Genomic DNA, 19891 nt, shown 5'->3' with positions numbered 1-19891 from the left:
ATTACATCAACAATATTCATTTCTCATTTCAGGAACAGAATCTTCCATTCCTATTTTTTAAGTACCTCGTTTAAACATCAACTGACCCAAAACTCTATAATAACCATCATGGTCTGGAAGCAATCAAACCTTACACTGCCTGGGTTAGAAGCCTGCGATATCTGACCCTCATTGAGAAATATACTCAAGGTTTCTGATGCCTGTCACTGAATTTACCTGACAGAGTAATGAAGATCTCACCACTAGAACCCCGATATCCCAAACGTGAATTTGAAATATTGCAGGAGTATTGATAATGAAATATCTGTTCCTGATAACTGAGCCTTTCAATTATAGTCTTATTTGCAACCTCTGTAAAGAAATTCTGACACTTCCACTGTTAGAAGAATGGATGAAATTCAACAAAGTCCTTTAAAAATCTCACATAGTGTCTGTTTCATGAGCTTATCTGGGCTGAAGCTATCCCCTTTCTCATTTTTCTAATACAAAAAACAGCATATGGAAAAATCAATAACAGCACAAGTGTTGGGAGTCTGGAATCCACATTGTCACAAAAGCAAAACAGCAGAGAACATTCAGGAATTGCCAGAGCAGCTTCATGGAGGTGTAATGAAAAAAGCAAAGAAAGAGCCAGAGCAGAGTCCCCACACCAACTGCTTGAAACACAGTGCCTGAGCTGCCAGCAGCTTCCCTCCATCTTTGGAAGCACCAGATGAGGAGGATGACAAAACTGTGCCAAGTCAGTCTCTCTACAAATAGTACTCGGATTGTGAAACTTGAGATTTCTACTCCTTCTGGTTAAATCTCTTCTGGACAACCGCTGACTTATCTCAAATGGCAGCAATCTGTTTTGCCCTGCTAATGGTTCAAGTGCTCAGAATGATTCAAAGCAGAGGAACTCACATTATTTTCCTCTTTCTTAAAATTTAAATCTCTAAGTACACGTACAGTACTACGTTAACATAAATTACCTAGACCGCAGGTCTAAAGGTTTCAAGTTACTTGTGAAAGCTTATTTTTACTCTCTTGTGCATATGACAGCCTCTAATCAGATAATAAGCCACAGTCGTCGCACAGCTTAAATTCACAGCAGCACAGAAGTTTGCATAATCAGACTTGCTCTTTTCTTACATACACTTAAATAATTTCAAACTAGACTAACGTAAGTTAAATCATATAATTAAATGTCTTATGTTTAATTAGATTCATAATAAGTAAATAGCTACAAATATAATATATATATAAAAGCATCAATGGATTTGTCAGAAATTTACTCCAAGGTGAAATACCCTCTACCTCCTTTAATTCAACTCAGTGAGTACCAGTGAATGTCATTGCAGAGATTCACACTTCAGAGGACACTTATGTCCTCATGAGACTTAGGATATGGTACATGAAATTTGTGTTAGACATGAATACACCGAACTCCTGATGGCAACACTGTTAAAAAAAAATAAATGAAACAACTAGAAAAAATAGTTTTCTTTCACAAAAAAACCTAATAAATAAAATAAAATAAAATAAAATAAAGAAAGAAAAAAAAAAAAGAGAGTTGTACAAAATGCAGCTATAGTGTCTGGGTCTGTAGATTACATATCCACACATTCACAAGTCTAAGAAAGAACAGCAGGTGGTTGTATGAAACATTTTGCACCTATCAGTGGAAGATGATTTAGGGTTCAGTCCACGAGTTGCATACCAGTCAACTGACGTGATGTTAAAGTCATAGAGCAAACCCATTTCTGCATGACATCACAGCGTTAGGCTTTGATTCAGCTTTTTTGACAAGGAAGAAATCTACCATAAAACGTTCTGCAGTTTTCAATCAAAACAATATGTAACTTGTATAGAAAAGCTTGTGTAGTTAATGACCGTCCTGTCTTTTCTGTTTAGAAAGTCCCCACCACACTACAGATATACAGCAAGAGAAAGTCAAAACAGGAATCTATTCATGGCACGAGGTAACTGGTTGTATTTGTATAGAGCTCAGCAGAACAGGCACTAATGTGGAAAATAACAACACAAATCACAAAATTCCCCTTATCACGGCAGAGCTGTAGCTCAAAAAGATTATTCTGTCACTAGGGGTCAGTATTAAAACATATTACCTTAATTCAATACAGCTAGTGGAATTCCATTGTTGATTTCCTCCTTCCGGATGACAAACTTACGTTAAACAATGAAAAAGACAAAACCCGTATTATGGATTATTACCTGTATGTGTTTCTAAATTTAGCATTCACGTACTAAGATTTTTTTGTATCTTTTCTCATAAATTCACACATGCATTTGTGTAAATATATATTGTCTCGTGGCTCTTCAGTTTTCATCTGTTTATGTGAATTAGATTCCACCAACAGTCTTGAAAGAGACAATGCATGACTAAGTTTTCCATTTTCTAATAGAAAAGATTGCTTATGATTATTTATACCTAATGGCAACAACCATTACTTTTTAACGACAATAACAAGATCTGAAACCTAAGAAAATGAGGAAGCCTTTTGATTTATTCCTTGACAGCCAAAAAATCTAAAAAAAATAACCAAATCTACTGTGAACAACGAAAATCTCCCTTTAAGAAGGTGAGAAACTCTCACTATAGGTGGGCACTATCCACACATCGAGGACCAAGGATATATTTTGAATCATTAGATGAGAATATGAATTTCAGCTTGAAATAGATGCAACATTGATATAAGTCAAGGGAGAAACACATTTTCTCCTCAGTGGGCACTGCCTATAAGCAGTGGTTTCCCAGCCCAGCTTTCTGCTCTCGATCTACTCACATATCTCAGAAATCTTCGTGCATATCACAAAGCACATATTCAGATTCTGTAATAATACCTATAACTGCCTGTATGAATGTAGTTTTCCTGATGTAAATAGGTCCAGAGGTTCCTCTGAAGAATTCAAGAATTAGAAAATCATGTAACATCAAACTTTGCTGATTTTTGGATGATATTTTACTATCTTGAGCCTGGATAGGATACTTAGAAATTTGTAGCATGATACGAATTATAAACCCCAGGAGAAATATTTTGCCAGTCCAAAGGGTACCACAGTTTCCTGCAGTTTCTAGTACAGACAAAGAAAATCCATGCTTTCCTTTCCTCCCCCAGACCAAATTAACTGAATGCTATAAATTTTGCACTTAAAATAAACAGTTTAAGACAAATATTATGGAGGCTGTTAATGAGTTAGTTAGTTAGTACAAAGCAATAATTTTCAGAATATATGTTTTCCTTTAGTGTCAATTCTAGTAGATGCCCAGCATTCTGACATTGCCAGATTTATGAAGCCAGCTATCAGAAATGGCATTTGTGCTAAGACAATGCTGAAGGAAATGGCTGGTCAAGTTAAATAATACCTAACTGGTACATTCGATATCTTATTACCATTTGTTACTTCAAACCGATATAATATTTATATTTAACATGATTAGCTTACCATAAATACACGAAGAGCAAAAATAACTGGTTACACTTTAAACAGGAAAATGTCGGCAGAAGAGAAAGTAAAACGGTTGTTCTGGAGGTAGTTGTGTAACACAGAATGACTTATTTTTCTGTCCAATAGATGGCACTGCTGTTTCTTCATTGATACGTAATTCTTCAATTTGTGCATAATGAACATCATTGAAGTGACTGTGCCTACATTTCCTGATGCCTGGATACATCTAAAAAGGACGGATTCCATAGATTCTATAAAATGGCATTCAACCATCCATATAAGTGTATATGGCTTTCAGCAATGCAAGTTACCATTCTGGATTAAAAAATTTAAATGGATGCAAATAGTTGAACATTTTTTTTTTTTTTCTTCCCAGAAGCAGAGAAACAGAAACCAATTCTGGCATATATCACAAGCGTGGTCTCAGAGCAATGCACACAGTAACAACCCCACGCCACTTCTACCATATGTTAGAATAAGTACATGAGATTCTAAGCTGCAATATGGCTCAAAATTTTGAAATTTTATTTTTATTTACCCGAGTGTTTTCTGTTTTACAAAGACCTTATAATCAACATACAGAACAACTAAAATGCCATCCTACTTGATGATAAAATTCTGATAAAATCATAATCTGAGGATGTCAGTTTTTAAATTAATGAGGCATTTGACTATTTTATTGTAATTTGCTACTGAAGCATGACACAACATCAGCTATGCCGCCAAAGGTTAAATGATGGAATATATACTAAAAGTTACAGCAATTTTTACGTATTCTGGTGGAGACCATACTGAATATCCATGTTTTCCAGCAAAATTGTTAGTACTGGACTCATGTTCTCTTCTGCTCTAGACCTTTTGTTCAAATACGATGGGGGCTGAAATCGCTGATCAGTTTATTTATTTTTGCCAAATAACAGTTGCTTGGGGACTGGTGTAAAATGACAACCTAGTCTCTGTCCCATACATTGTGAACAGGTGTTCTAATTACAAAAGCCTTACCATATTTGACACCTTTATTAGCTGTCTCAGTTGAGAAACAAAGGATTGATTGGGCAGGAGTGCAGAACTAGCCTTTCATTGCTGTGGGGAAGCACCTAGAGGTCAAGGTTAATATACATTAGTGGGGGGCAGTGTTGCCCATTGCCTGAGCTGCTCTTGTGTTATTAATCAGTGGAAGACTATTTCCTAATAAGACAGCTATTGTTGGAGCCTTAAGTATACATTTTGTTTTAACTTGTATTTTCTTCCATATTACAAGAAAAGCAAGTAACTTTTCTTCATCAAATATTCCTAAGAACAACAATGATTCTCCAGGAAAAAAAAAGAAAACAAAAGCAAGCAGTTTTGTCTATTATTTATAATATACACATTGTATACGATGAATGGGCGAGGTACACATCCTTCAATCAATGTATTAACACATGCCACAATAGTCATAAAAATAAATACAGCAGAACACAAGTATTTATGTTCAACAAAAACAAATTTTGTGATCTGGTGGGATGGTAAATAGTGAAAACACACTTAGAGTAAATGGTTTTCCCTTCTGCTGCAGCCATTTTCTGGTGCTTTCCCTGCGAGGTCTTCCTGATACTACTAGCTCTATGATTTAATGTTCTTTGAGGGTTTTTAACAAGAATCAAATACATAGCCAATAAAAGGGCACTAGTCTCATTAGTCCAATTTGGAACCTGAATATTGTCAACATAATTATACACCATGGTCACATCATTAAAAAGTATATCAGCATCTTCATTATATATACACTTACTTTCAATGATTTATAAGATAGACATATCAAATATTCTGGGATGAAATATGATTATGGTAACTCAATCTGCAATGCATTTTTTCCAAACTACTTTTTTTCTCAGTTATTTGAATGTAGAATAAATATGGGCCAGACAGTTGGTCAGTGAGCTGGAACTATACCAATTTGTATCAGCTGTGGTTTCAATTCTATATAGTCATTTGTAGATCCCAGTAACACTTGGAGCCATCTATGACTTATTAACGGTTTTGATTTAGAAAAGAAGCTTTGAAGTAATTATATAGTCACATGGCATTCATCCAATATACATATTTAATGTAAATTATTGCCTACTGATTTTCACAGAAGACCTGTGATTAGATTATCTGGTGCTTCCATATTGTAGTTGGAGCTGGATTGCAAGGAGAGAGAAGTATATGCAAGCCACCTTTACAATTTCCTGACTGCCTAGCAGGAAAAAACACAGCCTCAATTATAATTCAGAGGAACAGAGACAGCTATTTCCCTGCCTGAAATCTAAGAGAATTGTTCTAGCAGTTGAGCTAAACAATGTCATGACTATCTCCCTGGCAAAAGAAACGGAACGAGTTGGCATAAGCTGCTATACCAACTTGAAACTCTCCAGAGATTCCTTTTTCACAATGTGAAACCTCAAAGGGTTGCACTACGAAAAACAGCTGTAGCAGAGCTTGACCCCTGGACTCCAGTACGGTGCTCTTTTTATGTGTGTATGACTCCCACTGACACCAAGTGGAGTCATGCACATGAGGAGAGCAGAAAATCAGACCAAAGAAAAAAAAGATCTACTATGTGAATCTGAAAGCAGAATATTATTCTCTTGTGTCACATTATGGCTCCATCTGGCAACATAAAGTGAATACCGGTGACTATTAGAGCTGAATCAATAAATTGAAACAAATAATTTATTTGGTGCGTTATTTTATTTTTCACTTCAAAGAATGCTTGTGAATGGATTACAACTTCCTTGAGTATATTCCAGGAAACTTTTAAGGAATTTTATTTTATGGTTTGTTGGTTACATGTGATTGCTCATATATGTCAGGCTGCTCTGTTTCTTTTCCTTGAACAGAACTTTTACTAGAGTTGGGAACTCTGCAACTGACAATAGAATTTAGTTGGTACAATTATGTTGGAACTTACAGTCAGCAAACCAACCACTGTTAATTACTTTGGATACTGACAGTACACTTCTTTTAGAGAATGCACTATGAGCATTCTTTATTACTGGGGAAGCAATAAGAAGAGAATGACAGTGTCAATATCAGAATATCTGAGTATCAACTCTCACAAATCAGTTAAAAAAACCAAGCTGCATGAGTCATCGAATTTTATAATATAATTTACTGATAGTGAATTTTGAAAAACTACCCCACATTTAATGTCTTAGGATATGAGTCATGTTTTCGTCATATGTTCCCTTCAAAACATGACCTATACCTCTGCTTTCATTACATCTGCTTCATACCTCTCTCTGATAGAGCCAACATTAGCAAGGATAGCATAACATTTGTAAACCTGATGAGAACCAACCAATTCCAGATGACTCATGAGCATCACAGAAGGCCTTACAGGCTAATTCAAGAGACCTGCTTTGTAGGATAAGGACAAGATGAGACATTCATTAAAAACCCAAACATTATCATTTGCATTCAAATTAGTGCTTCAAATAATAATTTGATTATTGCAGACTCACCTTGCATTACTCTGACTGGCTGTTGTCAAATTGGCTAATGCCATGACTGCAGCTTCTTTTACCTCTTCATCATCACTGCTTAACAACTGTACTAGCTGGGGAATCCCTTTAAAACAAACAGTTATATACATGAGCATTTAAATAAACCATGACAATCTACAAAGTCATAACATGTTCCTTACAAAAGGAAAAGCACAGATTCTCATTTCCCATCTTACTTACCCTGGAGTCCAAATGCACGTTTGCTAGCTACATTCTCACACATAGCAGAAATAGCCTGGGAAGCAGCAACTTTAACTCCATCATCATCAATTTCCAAAAGATTTATGAGACAACTCTCAACGTTTTCCTCGTTTAAGATTTTTCTATTTTCAGCTTTAAACAAAAAAAGAACAATAGTATTAATCTGCATTCATTTTATCAATCAGCGAGAGAACACAAATTTGATTTCATATACTTATTTCCTATGAAAATTTGCTTTTGATACCATGGAAATGAGAACATTTTGCTAACAGACACACTAGCAATTAAGAAATGTGCATGAAGGATGTGATCCAAAACCCATTAGACTTCAGTGAACTCTGAATCAAGTCCAAAAGATACCTATTAAATACAGCTTTAAACACACATACCCTATATAACAGAAAGCAAAGTTTGATTGCTATAAGTTCCACACAATGCCTACAGGTTTGATTAATAGAGATTTTTCCATTCAGTAGATTACACTTTAGTTAATGCTGACAAAGATCAAACGTATCCACAGGAGTCTGACAAGCATGCTAACAACCTCATTCATTCCAGAATGGATTAGATCAGAAGGCTGGAGGAAAGGTCCAAACATTCTCTTCTCCCAGTGTACAGGTATCTGAGTTAAACTTTCTTACGAAAGCACTGGACAGCATATAAACCTTACAGTTACAAGGGTCAATAAACATTTAACCACACGCATAATTTGAAGCAGATTAATTACATTCCTGAAGTTACAGTTAATTGGTAAAATGTTAAAATGTATCAAAGAAATTCAGGTGCCATGAAGTCCATGCGCACATTTGGAAATTGCACAACTACTGGTTAATTTTTAAGGGATCAGTGTCTCTGTGTAGTCTGTTGTCTAAAGAAAAATTTAGAAGTAAAAAACAAAGAAAAATAGTGGAAGTATTCTTTTAAATAAAACTAAGTCTATGGTGAATGGACGCTAACAAATCTAAGTCCATAAAGCCAAAGGAAAAACAATGTGATTAAAAGCTTACTTGTGAAAAAAATGGCTCAATGTTGTTTTCTCCTCTCTAGATCAATTTTAACTGTTTATAGAATCATCAGAGATATGTAATTGAAGTCACAAAGTAAAAGATGCAACAGATAAAACAGAGAGAATTGTAAGCATCTGCAGAACCTTGGCCACAACCCTGATGTGTATCAGCAAGCTCTCAAGAGAGGGCCTTAATTGGGATTACAGACCGTTTTGACAAGCAATCAAGTATGCTGCTGGCCTGTTGCTTGCCAAAGTAGTCCATAATCCCTAATAATGATCTCTAGAGGTTCTTCATGCCTCAGTAATTTGGTTCTTGTACAGAGTTACTCAGTTCTACACAGATTTTCTACAATTATTTTTGTATTTAAAAATAGTTACGTTAATAGAAAACACTGTTACATTTTAGAGATAATTTATGCCTATATGACATGAAAATAATTCATTTGAATGGGTGAAAATAGTGGTTTAAAATATTTTAAGCAGAATAAAGAACTTTTCAAGGATGGAGAAAAACAGATTTTGAATTACTGTAAGCATTATGCACCTGCATTTGGCTAGCTAGCTAAATAGATGAAAACTATTAAGATTTTAAGATCCAAGTGCCAGTTCTTCTTAGGGGAAGAATATTTCATACTGACCTTCTCTCTGTTTGTATGCATTGTTCCCTGTGTTTTTTACGACAGAAAGAATATAGAGCTGAATTGCTTTTCTCACATTCAATGCCAACATTTACAGAGATGGATCTCTTGATCCCTAGGTCACTTGAATGCATTTTATTTAATTTAAAATAGTTAGGCACATCTAACCAAAACAGCCTGGAGTACTAACACCTCTGTCTAGTATTTTGTGAATTGACTCCATCACAAGCTAACCTTTGTTTTTCAATGTATTTTCCTGTTTCCAATTCTTACTGTAAAGTCATGATCAAAGAGTTCCACTGACCATCCATTCATCTTTCTGTTGTCAATTCATGGAACTAGCTACACCAGTTTCAAATGGAAAAAATGTTTACTATTATCATGAACTCCCACTGACATTGAGTTGAGATAACCCAGAAAAACAAAAACTCATAAAACATCATATGTTAATTGGGTTACAATACACATTTAATATGCTCCCAGTTGGAATGAATTGCATTTAGATATACGTTAAGAACTTAGAGAGCTTCAAACCAGAAGTCTGTCAGTGTGAAGCTAAACCTGAGTGAGCACAGTCATCACCTTCTCCATATACACTCCATAGCATTTTGCTGTTGTAATATGTCAGAGGAAGGTCAGGCACTCCTTAAGCAACAGTCCAAATAACCTGCTCACAGACATTCAGTAATTGACAGCATTAAACTATGTTTTGCAAGGTGACTGCATTATTTGCTGGGCAAGGAAGGAATCACAATAAAATTTACCACTATAAATCTCAGTATGCAAAGTTGAACTGTTGATAGATTAACACATTAAATTCAAAATAACACTGTAGAACAAAGCTAATTTTCAGTGTCAAAGGAATAATCATGTTTAGAAATGTGATCAATTTAAACTTAAACAGAGTAGCATCCTGTAGATGCTACTTAGAGTTGAGTAGTGTTTGTACCAGGTAGGATATTCTGATAGAGAGAATAGCTCTTAAGTGACTAAGCCTGAATTTTAACAGCAAGATCAACAAACAAAAGTTACAGGAATCCTTTCTAAATATCTGATAGTGGCACAAAACAAAACTGTTTGCTATGATCACATCAGGAAAAAGCTAATCATTTCAAAACCAGATACTACTGTATGCATAGCTAATAAGGTTAAAAAAAAATCATGCTCTATCACAGCAGAATTATGGTTTTTCATTTAGTGAAAATAGGTCTTTTTTTTCTCAAGTATGCAGGAAATATTCATAAAATACAATCAATTATCAAACATGAAAAATGTGGGCTTCTGTATGGCTACTGCAAGTTTAATGAAAAAGCCATGTAAGAACTTAAGAGTTAGGTTTTACCATACTGTATTTACAATGAGTCAAATAGTAGTACAGTAAAAATTAGAGCTGCTGTTTGAACAGACCTTTTGGTAGATTTACAAGCATGATCCAAACAGAAAAAAAGAAAAAAAGAAAAACAAAAAACAAAAAACCACACTATCTGCATACTGGGTTAAATATTTGTTTTCTTCTTGCTTTTGCAGTATTCTTTTAAATGGCCTCAGTGCATCACTTTTCTTTCTGCTGGAAGACTGACTTTAGTTCAGCAGCTCAAGGTATTTGAAATAAACTCAATATTTCTGGGGGTCATGCTGAACAGCAACTGCATTGTGTTTCTACTGCACCACTACGTATTGTCCTTTATCTAACTGGTTGTCACCAAAATTCTGCAGCTTGGAAGAAAATATTTTAAATCTTCTTCTGATCTATTTTCCCAGCTTGCTCCATCTATACCAACTGTCGTAGGCTGAAGAAGAGAGCAAACCTTTATAATGAAACCACGTTGACTCCATTTGTAAAGATATGTGACAAGAAGATGCATCTTTGCTGACGGTAACATTCAATGATATAAGATCATATGCCATACTGCAATATATTATGTGTAGTTCTTGCCACCGTGCTTTAAAAATGTTGTGTTCAGACATGCTTCCACTAACAGCTGCTAAAATATTAGGCCACAAAAACTGAAAAAGGAGGGAAAGAGGGAAAGGCAGCTATGCTTATTTGAAAATAAATATGAAAAAGGATGAAGATGCGATATAAAGTAGTAGGAGCAAATATAAATCTGCATAGCATTCCACTTACAAGACTGTCACAAGACTATAAAAATGATACTGACAGTCCTAAGTAGCATAATAAAATAACAATGCTGGAAAAATACACTAAGAAAACACTGGCATAAGAAGGTTCCTTCCCATCTTTGATATCTAAACATTAAAGAAAATAATTTTGTGTGATTTGCAAAGCTTCCAGCAGATAAAGATAAAAGCACACTGAAACAGAATACTAGGAAAAGCAAACTCTACTCTTTTAATATACAATTTACAATCCAAATAATTACAAATATTCAGAAAGTCAAACTAAGGAAGGTGAGAAAAGAATAGGAAAAGAGAAGATGAAGAAGAAAGAAAGGAGGTCTGAAATACTGTAGAAAGGAGAGATTATTTTAGCTGTGTATTAAATCAGATATTTGTAAAATACATGTAAATTAAAAGCATAACATAACGAGATGACAGAAATATGAACAAAATATTTAAGCTCTGCAGTCATAGTTACTGTTATCGAAATCCCTTAACAAAATCAAAATTTACAGAAGACAGAAGTATGTTGTTTCTTACATTGCATTTTCTCATATAGCAGTACTAGGCAGAAATTGCAACTCAGAAACCAGTGTATGGATGGAATTACGAAAGCACATTTATTTAAAAAGCATCACTGTGGGCAAAAATAATGATGAGTGTGTACTGTCTAATTCAGGATTCCTTGGAGATTTATAGAAAAGTCTACCAAAAGAATCTTAGGATGAATCATTATAAAAAGATGACAATGAAACTATTTAACCCCACTGGGAATATTAATCTACAAGCCGTTTGAACTGTTTTTTTCATGTCCTCATTAAAGGAATTTGTACTTGAAACTGAATCATAGAATCATGGGAAAGATCTCTAAGAACATGAAGCCCATGTTCTTAGATGTTGACCCATGTTGACCCATCAACAACAACTAAACTGTGTCCCTAACATCCAGGTACAGCGACTCCATCATTTTCCTGGACAGCCTGTTCCAATGCATTACCACTCATTCTGAGAAGATTTTTTCCTAATATCCAATTGCCTGACATTTAGATTAGCAGTTGCATATGAAAGGAACTAAGCTTACAACTACGCCCTAATTGATATCAATGAGAAATTATGTCAGTAGAGGTGGTTTAAGATTTAAGTTACCTGACATCACCAAACGAAAGATGAAAGCTGTATTTTCAGACCCACGTATTTTATCATATTTTCCTGTTTGAGGACAGCATTTTGCAAGAATACATTACATTTAAAAATAACTCAATCTTAAGTTCATCTTCAGATGTTCATATGTATACATGAACATTATCCAGCTGCTGCTCAGACTGCTAAGATCCTTCACTTAAAGGTGTTCTTACAGAAGTACTGTCCTCAGTCAGATAATATCACCTCATTCTGGATGGAAATTTACTTCATAAACAAATTCTCATACACAGATTATTTTAAAGTCACATACAATCACAAGCTGCTCTGGCAATTGCCTTTGCTGCATTCTTCTGAATATCAGGAACAGTAGAGACTCCAACAAATGAAAGTAGCTTTTTAAGGCCTCCTGTCTGCTGAATCAATTGCATAGTATCCGCATCTTCAAGGCAATTTCCCAACACAGCAAGAGCTTCCACATGAAGATCACTGAACTCCTAGTGAGGAAAAAAGCCCAAATAACCTTCAGACAACAATTAAAATATCTTTGGCTTTTAACTTTGGAGAATAATTGTCATAATAAATTTCTCTTGGACAGTTTGCTTATAGTACAAATCTTTTCATTTTTGTACCTTTTTATGTATACTTTTTTGATGTGCTTTAGAACCCAACTTATTAAAAACTGTAAAAAAAAAAACAAAACAAAAACCAACAACAAAAACCATTTCTCATTTATATCTAAATGGGTTAGGCAAGTATTCAGAAAGGACCTGTCACCTCAGAATTTCAATAACTTCACAAATTTCTCTATTCATTCTATTTCCCTTGGTGACATGTGAAGTCAGGAAGCACTATAGTGGGTGTCACAATAACATAAACAATGTCATTTCCAAGGAAGGAAATTATATTTAAAGGCAAGGATATCAAAGGAAACTCAAAAAACATCAGTACTCAAACTGCAAACCTGCACCAGAGTTCAGCATCTAATGAAAATTTTGGAGAAACCATCATGAAAAAGCACATGGCAAATTTGCCTGATATTTACAATCATCTGAGAAAGGACAGCAAATGCAAAAGTGTATCACAAATAAGGCAATAAAACAAACAAACACTGTTTTGAATCCCTTTGCTTTTTGTGGGAAGTTGGGTATGCCTGCTTATTTTGTTTCCATCATAGCTAGCTCCAAGTAAGAAGCTATTTCTACTATTACCTTTTTTACACAACACGCACAATATTTCTCAGTCACACAAACATTAGCAGCAGGAAAAAGAAACTTGTAAGGCAACTATACTTCAGTTTCCAGTATCGTCAGAAGATGATCTAATCCTTGATTTTCTCCCAATATTATCCTTGTTTCTCTGTCTTTGCTAATTACTTCCAAGGTTTTAAGGGCTAGCAACTGGATAACTGGATATTCAGATTTCAGTAGATCCAACAAGGGTGGGATTACATTCAGTTCACAAACAGCAGCACGGCTTTGAAAATCCTGTAGTAAAATATTCAACAAGGAATGTTAGCAATAGAGAATATAGCAGTACAATAATTCCTGAGTTTACAGAATGAACATCAAAAATCTAATTTCAAAAATACAAAAAGTAGTCAGTACTTAAGAACATGCAGTTCTAAACATTTCTTTCTTTTAGTCCATGAATCAAATTTAGTAAAATCTTCACCGCATTACATTAAAATCCAAACATTTTGTGCTATTGAGGTATACACTGCAATATCTAGCTCTAGCCAAACAAGCCTCTTTACTCTTGGTTTTGCCATATTTATCTCAACATAGACATTTTTTTAAGAAAGTTTTTAAAATTTAGTTTCATCATTTTTATTTATCTCAATGGGAGGAAAAATAGTTTTCCCACTACACTGTGGTTGCCTGGTTACGTCTTTCAATAATTATAAAACAATGATTAAAATTTTTGAATTTAAACAATATATATGCTGCTTACTAAAAAGACAGTAGTAGATTATATTAAAATAGAAAAAATATAAATAAATTACAATTTGCTTTTAAATAGCTCATTGCACATGTGCAGCATGCAATTATCCTTATCAATATAAGCAAGCACCAGGTGCAGTTATCCAGATATACTCTGCAACAAAGACAGCGAGATAGTAAAAAAGGAGAAAGAGTAAAATGTGATTCTGAATAGACATGCTCTGATGCCCCAAAAGAGATAGAGTTATAAACGGAATCCATTATTGAATTGATTCGCTTAAGCTTTGGAAGAGAACTGACATACAAATGCACCATTCTTTTGCTAAGCAGCATATGGATGACATTAGTGCTGAGTGTGAAAATAGCCAATAACAAATCTATTCCTCTAGTATGGAAAGTAGCTGTTGACAGCATCCACCTATCATTAGAAAGATGTTCACAATCGTAACTATGGACTTACTGGCCAAAAGAAGGCATAATGAAATTACTAATATAGTTCTATAATTATTCCAGCCTTTTAGATAGACTGGTTATAACTCTCATTACCAAGACTACTATTTCCCAAATAAGAAAACAAATACGTATTTAATTGAAAACACATCTGAATCTGATTCTGATCTCACGTTGCTGTTCAGCATGGATAATTGCATTAGGGTGGACACGAGTATAGTTAAATCAGCTATATATTCACAGTTAATGCGACAACTAATGTTTTCATAGACACTGACGAGTGCTGGAGAGTAAAGGAACCAAATATTTTAAAACTATTGACCCCATGGGAAAATACTTACTGCCTCTGTAATTTTTACTCTTTTCTAAATCAATAAACTTTACCTGTACCAGGAGATAAATACATTCAACTGAATTCTTCGTAACATCAGGGTCAGGACTACCCAGTAGACTTATAAGTGGTTCTAATCCGCCTTGCTCAAATATTTGTGCTTTAGTAGTATATTCAACAGCCATATGCGCCAGACACAGAGTAGCAAATTCATGAATAACCACATCTTCTATAAGAAACAAAGTACATATTTTGATCAAGTTTATTCAGCACAGTATATGCTCACAGATCTGGTGGTTTAAGATATTGTAGAAAATAGATAAACATTAGCTGTTAATTGTACCTCAGTTCTCCATTAACATGCTGCTCCATCTGTACAGCATAAAATATTACTCAATGAATAACCAAGCCCTGCCTATAAAAGTGATCATCTATTTAATATGTATTAGGGCAAATTATATGAGAAACATTTTATTAAACTGCTTGGTTTAGGAAATGATTTTTGAGAGTATTTTTGCACAAGGAATGCTGTAAGTTACCTTCTGGTACCAGGCGTGACAGAAGAGAACTTGTGACATTCAGTTCCCTCAGTAACTTCTTGACATCTTCTACAATGAAATAAATACGTGAGGTCTTTCATCAGGCAAGCACGTAAGGAAACAGATTCTGCTCCAAGGGAAATGTACTTAAGGTTACTTCATGAGTGACAAAAAGACCTGACTGGGACTGATGTAACCAAAGTTAAACAAAGGAAATGGGCCCAGAAAACGCACAGGAGATTTTAAAGAACCAGATAATGTTCTTCATTATTTTATATATGAAAAGTTCCTCAATACTTCACATTGAAAATACTTGCATCTAGCAGGTTCTTACTATGGATTACATAACATTAGTCGTCAAAGAAGTTATACTTGAATAGATAAAATATTTTTGCTTACAGTAATCAAACTAAAAGCAATACTTCCTTTATTTAGTTTTCAAGCCACCACTACCTATTTTTCTACAGAAGGTTCAATGTAACATTATATTGTGGTTAATGCATCCAGTAATGGTACTGCTGTACAAGATACACGAGTTTGCGTAACTGAGATGTTTCTGAGAGATGTTTGAGCTCCAATTCAGTAGCTCAGAAACAGAATAACGAATAACTGCAGCAGCACTGACCAGACAAGGAAGCTGGGTAAATATGCACATCAGTGCTTGATAGATCAGGACTTTTTTTGCTACTGATACCTAAGTTAGATGCTATAAACCTAATGCATTTCCTCTCCTATCATTGTAGCTATATCAATGCCTCCAGAAAACACAGCATTTTCTGTAGATGATAAATTGTATTTTATCCCTTATTTCCAACTTTTGTAAATGTTCAGAATTTGTCATATCCACATTAGCTGGGCATCATAAATAGTCAGGCATTCTCAGATAGAAAGAATTCCAGTAGTAAACTCCAACCTTTTTCACCCAGTCAAAGCAAAAATAATGACTGGGAAGAGAATTCACTTATCTTTTACATTTTTTTCCACAATGAGTGGAGCTCTCCAGCAGAACAAGTTCTTTTGAGTCACTAATACAGGATTTTGATTTTTTTTTCTTCCCATGATCCACCTATTGCTGTAACAGCTATAACCATATGCATGGAAAAATACTGAGAAACAGAGACTCTTACGATTAGAAGCCATGATGCCAAATATCATTATGGCATTTCTGCGTACAACGGGATTTTCATGTGAGATGAGTTTATACAAACGTTGCACTGCTCCAAGCCCAAGAAGTGTCACTTTGTTTTCATCACCTGAAGAGTAAATAGGTTAAAAGTTCTATAAAAAAAATGCAACAAGGTCATAGTTCTAATGTAACAAAGTATGACAGTATTTCAGTGACCAAAAATATAATAAATCATAAATTAGTCTGTATACATCAATAATATCATCAAAAAGTTACGTAAGACCTTTGAGTATCAAGCAAAATATCAAACACACTCTTTAAAAATGTAGTTCATGGATCTGATGTCATTCTGATCCCCTTCCTGGATCATAACATTAAAACAGCGTATCAGTCTCCAACAGAAAGAAAGAAACTTGTAGGTCTCAATATTACTGCAAAAAGTTTGAGAACATGTATCAGGACTAACTCCCTTCTGGAAAAAGCCTTGCACAGGGACTCTCAGCTTCCGTATGAAGATTTAAGGTGAACCCTTGCTCTTCATTTCACCTGGCCATGTATCCACTGATCCAGACTGTGACCACAGATTTGACTTCTTGGTTTGACCTCAAACCTGCCTTATCACTATGGACTTCTCGGTGACCACTGGAGTACTGACTGTGTGGTCACCACTGTGGGATGTGTTCTCACTGTACTCATGGGACTGCGCCCATTTTGGAGGCCATGATCCCTTGCCTGCTCTGCTGTCACTAACTCCTGTTTTCCTTTGCCTTACAGAGCAGCCTGCCCCTGCTGCTACAAAGCAGCAGAGACTATTTTTAATAGTTTTGGTGACACTTACTGTTAAATGAATTTACAGATAATCCAAAATGACTGCCTTGAAAGTTAGGTGCTTCACTGGTATGATAACTGGACGGATAACATATTATTACACAACAGATCACTAGGGGAAATGGTGATCCCATACATCTCTCAAGAGAAGTCAGGAAGAACCTGTTCCTTACCACTGTTCCAAGTGGTGGGGAAGGATATATGTTGGCTTTTCATCATCACATTATCAGGGACCGTTAATCTGTTTAATCTCTTTTTTGGATGCCTTTCAAAAGCTACAATAGTTACAACAGAATTAGTCTCAATCTGGCTATTTAATATAAAAGCGATAAAAACAATTACTTTATGAAACATTAAAGAAAGAAAAAGCATTCAGAAGCCAGAAGTTCCAGTACTAAAATTGACTATTTAAATTAAACTGTATCTTCTTAATGTGTGTAATGGATGGTCTTTAACATCATCACACACTTCAGATTTTTAATTCAATGCACAGAAACACTTTGAAATAATTATTTCTCCAATATAAATTTCTACAACAAAACATTGAACATTTCCATACAAACCGCAGGACTTCTTTATAACTGCAAATACAGGAGTGACAGGTATTTCTGAAGGAAAAACAAAACAAAACTTTGACAGAGGTTGAAAATTTTAGTGCTAGGAAACTAAAAAGTTCTGAACTGCTGGCAAAACATAAGTAAGGCAGAGGGAAGTTTTCTGCAACGAAGACTGACCTTTTGATGCATATTTATATATAGCATCACATGCTTTGGCCAAAATTTCCTCTTCTGGAGAATCGAGCATTAGTACAACTGTTGCTACTTCTTTGCTTTCAATCAGTAAAGGATCAAACTAGGAAAAAAAACCAACAAAAAAAAGGAAGAATAGTATGAGTTTTTACTGAGCCTTGCTGTGTGCTGCAGTAGACTTGCACACTTGGTTAATAAATGGAGAATTCTAACTTTTAGTAACAATTTGAAATGTTTTTGAAAAATAACAAAGAATAATTGATTTAACACAATCATCTCGTTTCATCCTGTATGAAGATTTTGGGAAAACCCTGACAGTTTCCTGTGCATCCTTTTGAAGGGAAAAGACTACACAATTCTGTTACATGTAAAAGAGCCTCTTACAGCTTCCAAACCAAATATGAGAAGAAGTAAGATTTGGTTACTCTGTGGCATTACTACTTAATGGGAGTTATTAAAAATAAATAAATTAAAATGACCCTTCCTGTGCCTTCATCAACTCATTTCACATACTGAACACTAGCTTACCACAGTCTTGCACATGCTGAAGTATTTCTGTGATAATCCCTGGTGAGCTCCGCATCAGAAAAGATACAAAGGGCTCATTTCCAGTTCTGAATCTCTGATTCAGAAAAATATCTTCCAAGCTGTGGGGTAACACCAAGCTGTGGAGTAAGGTCAACACACCTGAGGAATGGGATGCCATCCAGAAGGACTTAGGCTGAGGAGTGAGCCCAGGAAAACTTCATGAGGCTCAAAAAATCCAAATGCAAAGTCTTGCATCAGCCCAGAAAGCCAACCATATTTTGGGCTGCATCAAAAGAAGCGTGGCCAGCAGGGCAAGGGAGGTGATCCTGCCCCTCTACTCTGCACTGGTGAGGCCTCACCTGGTGTTCTTCATCCAGATGTGGAGTCCTCAGTACAGGAGAGACAGGAACCTGTTGGAGTGTGTCCAGAGTAGTGCCACAAAAGAGATCCAAGGGATAGAACATCTCCCCTACAAGGACAGGCTGAAAGTACTGGGGCTGTTCAGCCTGGAGAAGAGAAGGCTGTGAGGCGACCTGATAATGGCCTTTCAGTATCTACAGGGGAGCTACAGAAAAGAAGGGGAAAGGCTCTTTAGCAGGGTCTGTGCTGAGAGGACAAGAGGCAATTGTTTCAAGCTTAAAGAGGGTTAGATTTAGGTCTGCTCTAAGGTAAAAATTGCCTTAGAGTGGTGGTGGAAGCCACATCCATGGAGACACTGAAGACCAGGTTGAATCAGACTCTGAGCCCCTGATCTAGATCTGGATGTCCCTGTTCACTGCAGGGGAGTTAGGTTAGATGAAACCTTTAAAAGTCCCTTCCAACACTAAGGATTCTACAATTCCACGAAGATCCATGTTTCCCTAATAATAAAAAGGTTATTTGGCTAATGCACTGAACTGCTCTCCCTAGCTCCAAGCAGGTCTTGAAAATATGCAGATCTATCCATCTTCATGCTTGCAGTGACAAGGTGAAGGCACGGGACAAGTTGTGGAAGTCATTAACTAAACCCAGATGAACACATGCTACCTCTCCAGTACAAGAGGAGGAAAATTGAGTGAACACATGTCTAGGCTGAATTTTTGCTTTCAGATTTTTCATTAGTAGAGAACATTAGGACTATGTTTAAACTCTTACTGCAGCTCTACCTGCAAACTGCTGCAGACATGGATATAGTTAAACACATAGAGCAGAACCTTTTTCAATTAAAAACAAACAAACAAAAAAACAACAGCTAAAAGAGGCCAAATAGGTCATACCTCTGATAAAAAACTCATGTCTGTTCAGCTTGGCTTTATATATATTACTTCT

General features: G+C 35.5%; 1 protein-coding gene across 9 annotated transcripts in view; it reads right to left on the bottom strand.

Moving 5' to 3' along the window:
* The window catches only part of ARMC3 (armadillo repeat containing 3), a 54964-nt gene that overhangs the window by 23883 nt on the left and 11190 nt on the right, over positions 1-19891 (bottom strand). For 4 of the 9 annotated variants that reach the window (XM_085538715.1, XM_015853331.3, XM_015853330.3 and 1 more), the window contains 8 exons: positions 18041-18158; positions 16480-16605; positions 15353-15421; positions 14867-15042; positions 13382-13576; positions 12403-12586; positions 7161-7313; positions 6939-7044 (listed from right to left, as the gene is read on the bottom strand). In XM_085538715.1, coding sequence (XP_085394841.1) covers positions 6939-7044; positions 7161-7313; positions 12403-12586; positions 13382-13576; positions 14867-15042; positions 15353-15421; positions 16480-16605; positions 18041-18158 — 1127 coding nt within the window. Of the gene's footprint in view, positions 1-2108; positions 2167-3447; positions 6835-6938; positions 7045-7160; positions 7314-7725; positions 8180-12402; positions 12587-13381; positions 13577-14866; positions 15043-15352; positions 15422-16479; positions 16606-17479; positions 17568-18040; positions 18159-19891 lie in introns of those variants that run through there. The other 5 variants (XR_014943102.1, XR_014943101.1, XM_085538714.1 and 2 more) reach the window with 5 other exon arrangements.

Source organism: Coturnix japonica, chromosome 2, assembly GCF_054131305.1.
Source record: "Coturnix japonica strain WE chromosome 2, WE-NBRP24, whole genome shotgun sequence".
Classification (NCBI taxonomy): domain Eukaryota; kingdom Metazoa; phylum Chordata; class Aves; order Galliformes; family Phasianidae; genus Coturnix; species Coturnix japonica.
This window is presented reverse-complemented; position numbering and strand designations above follow the sequence as displayed.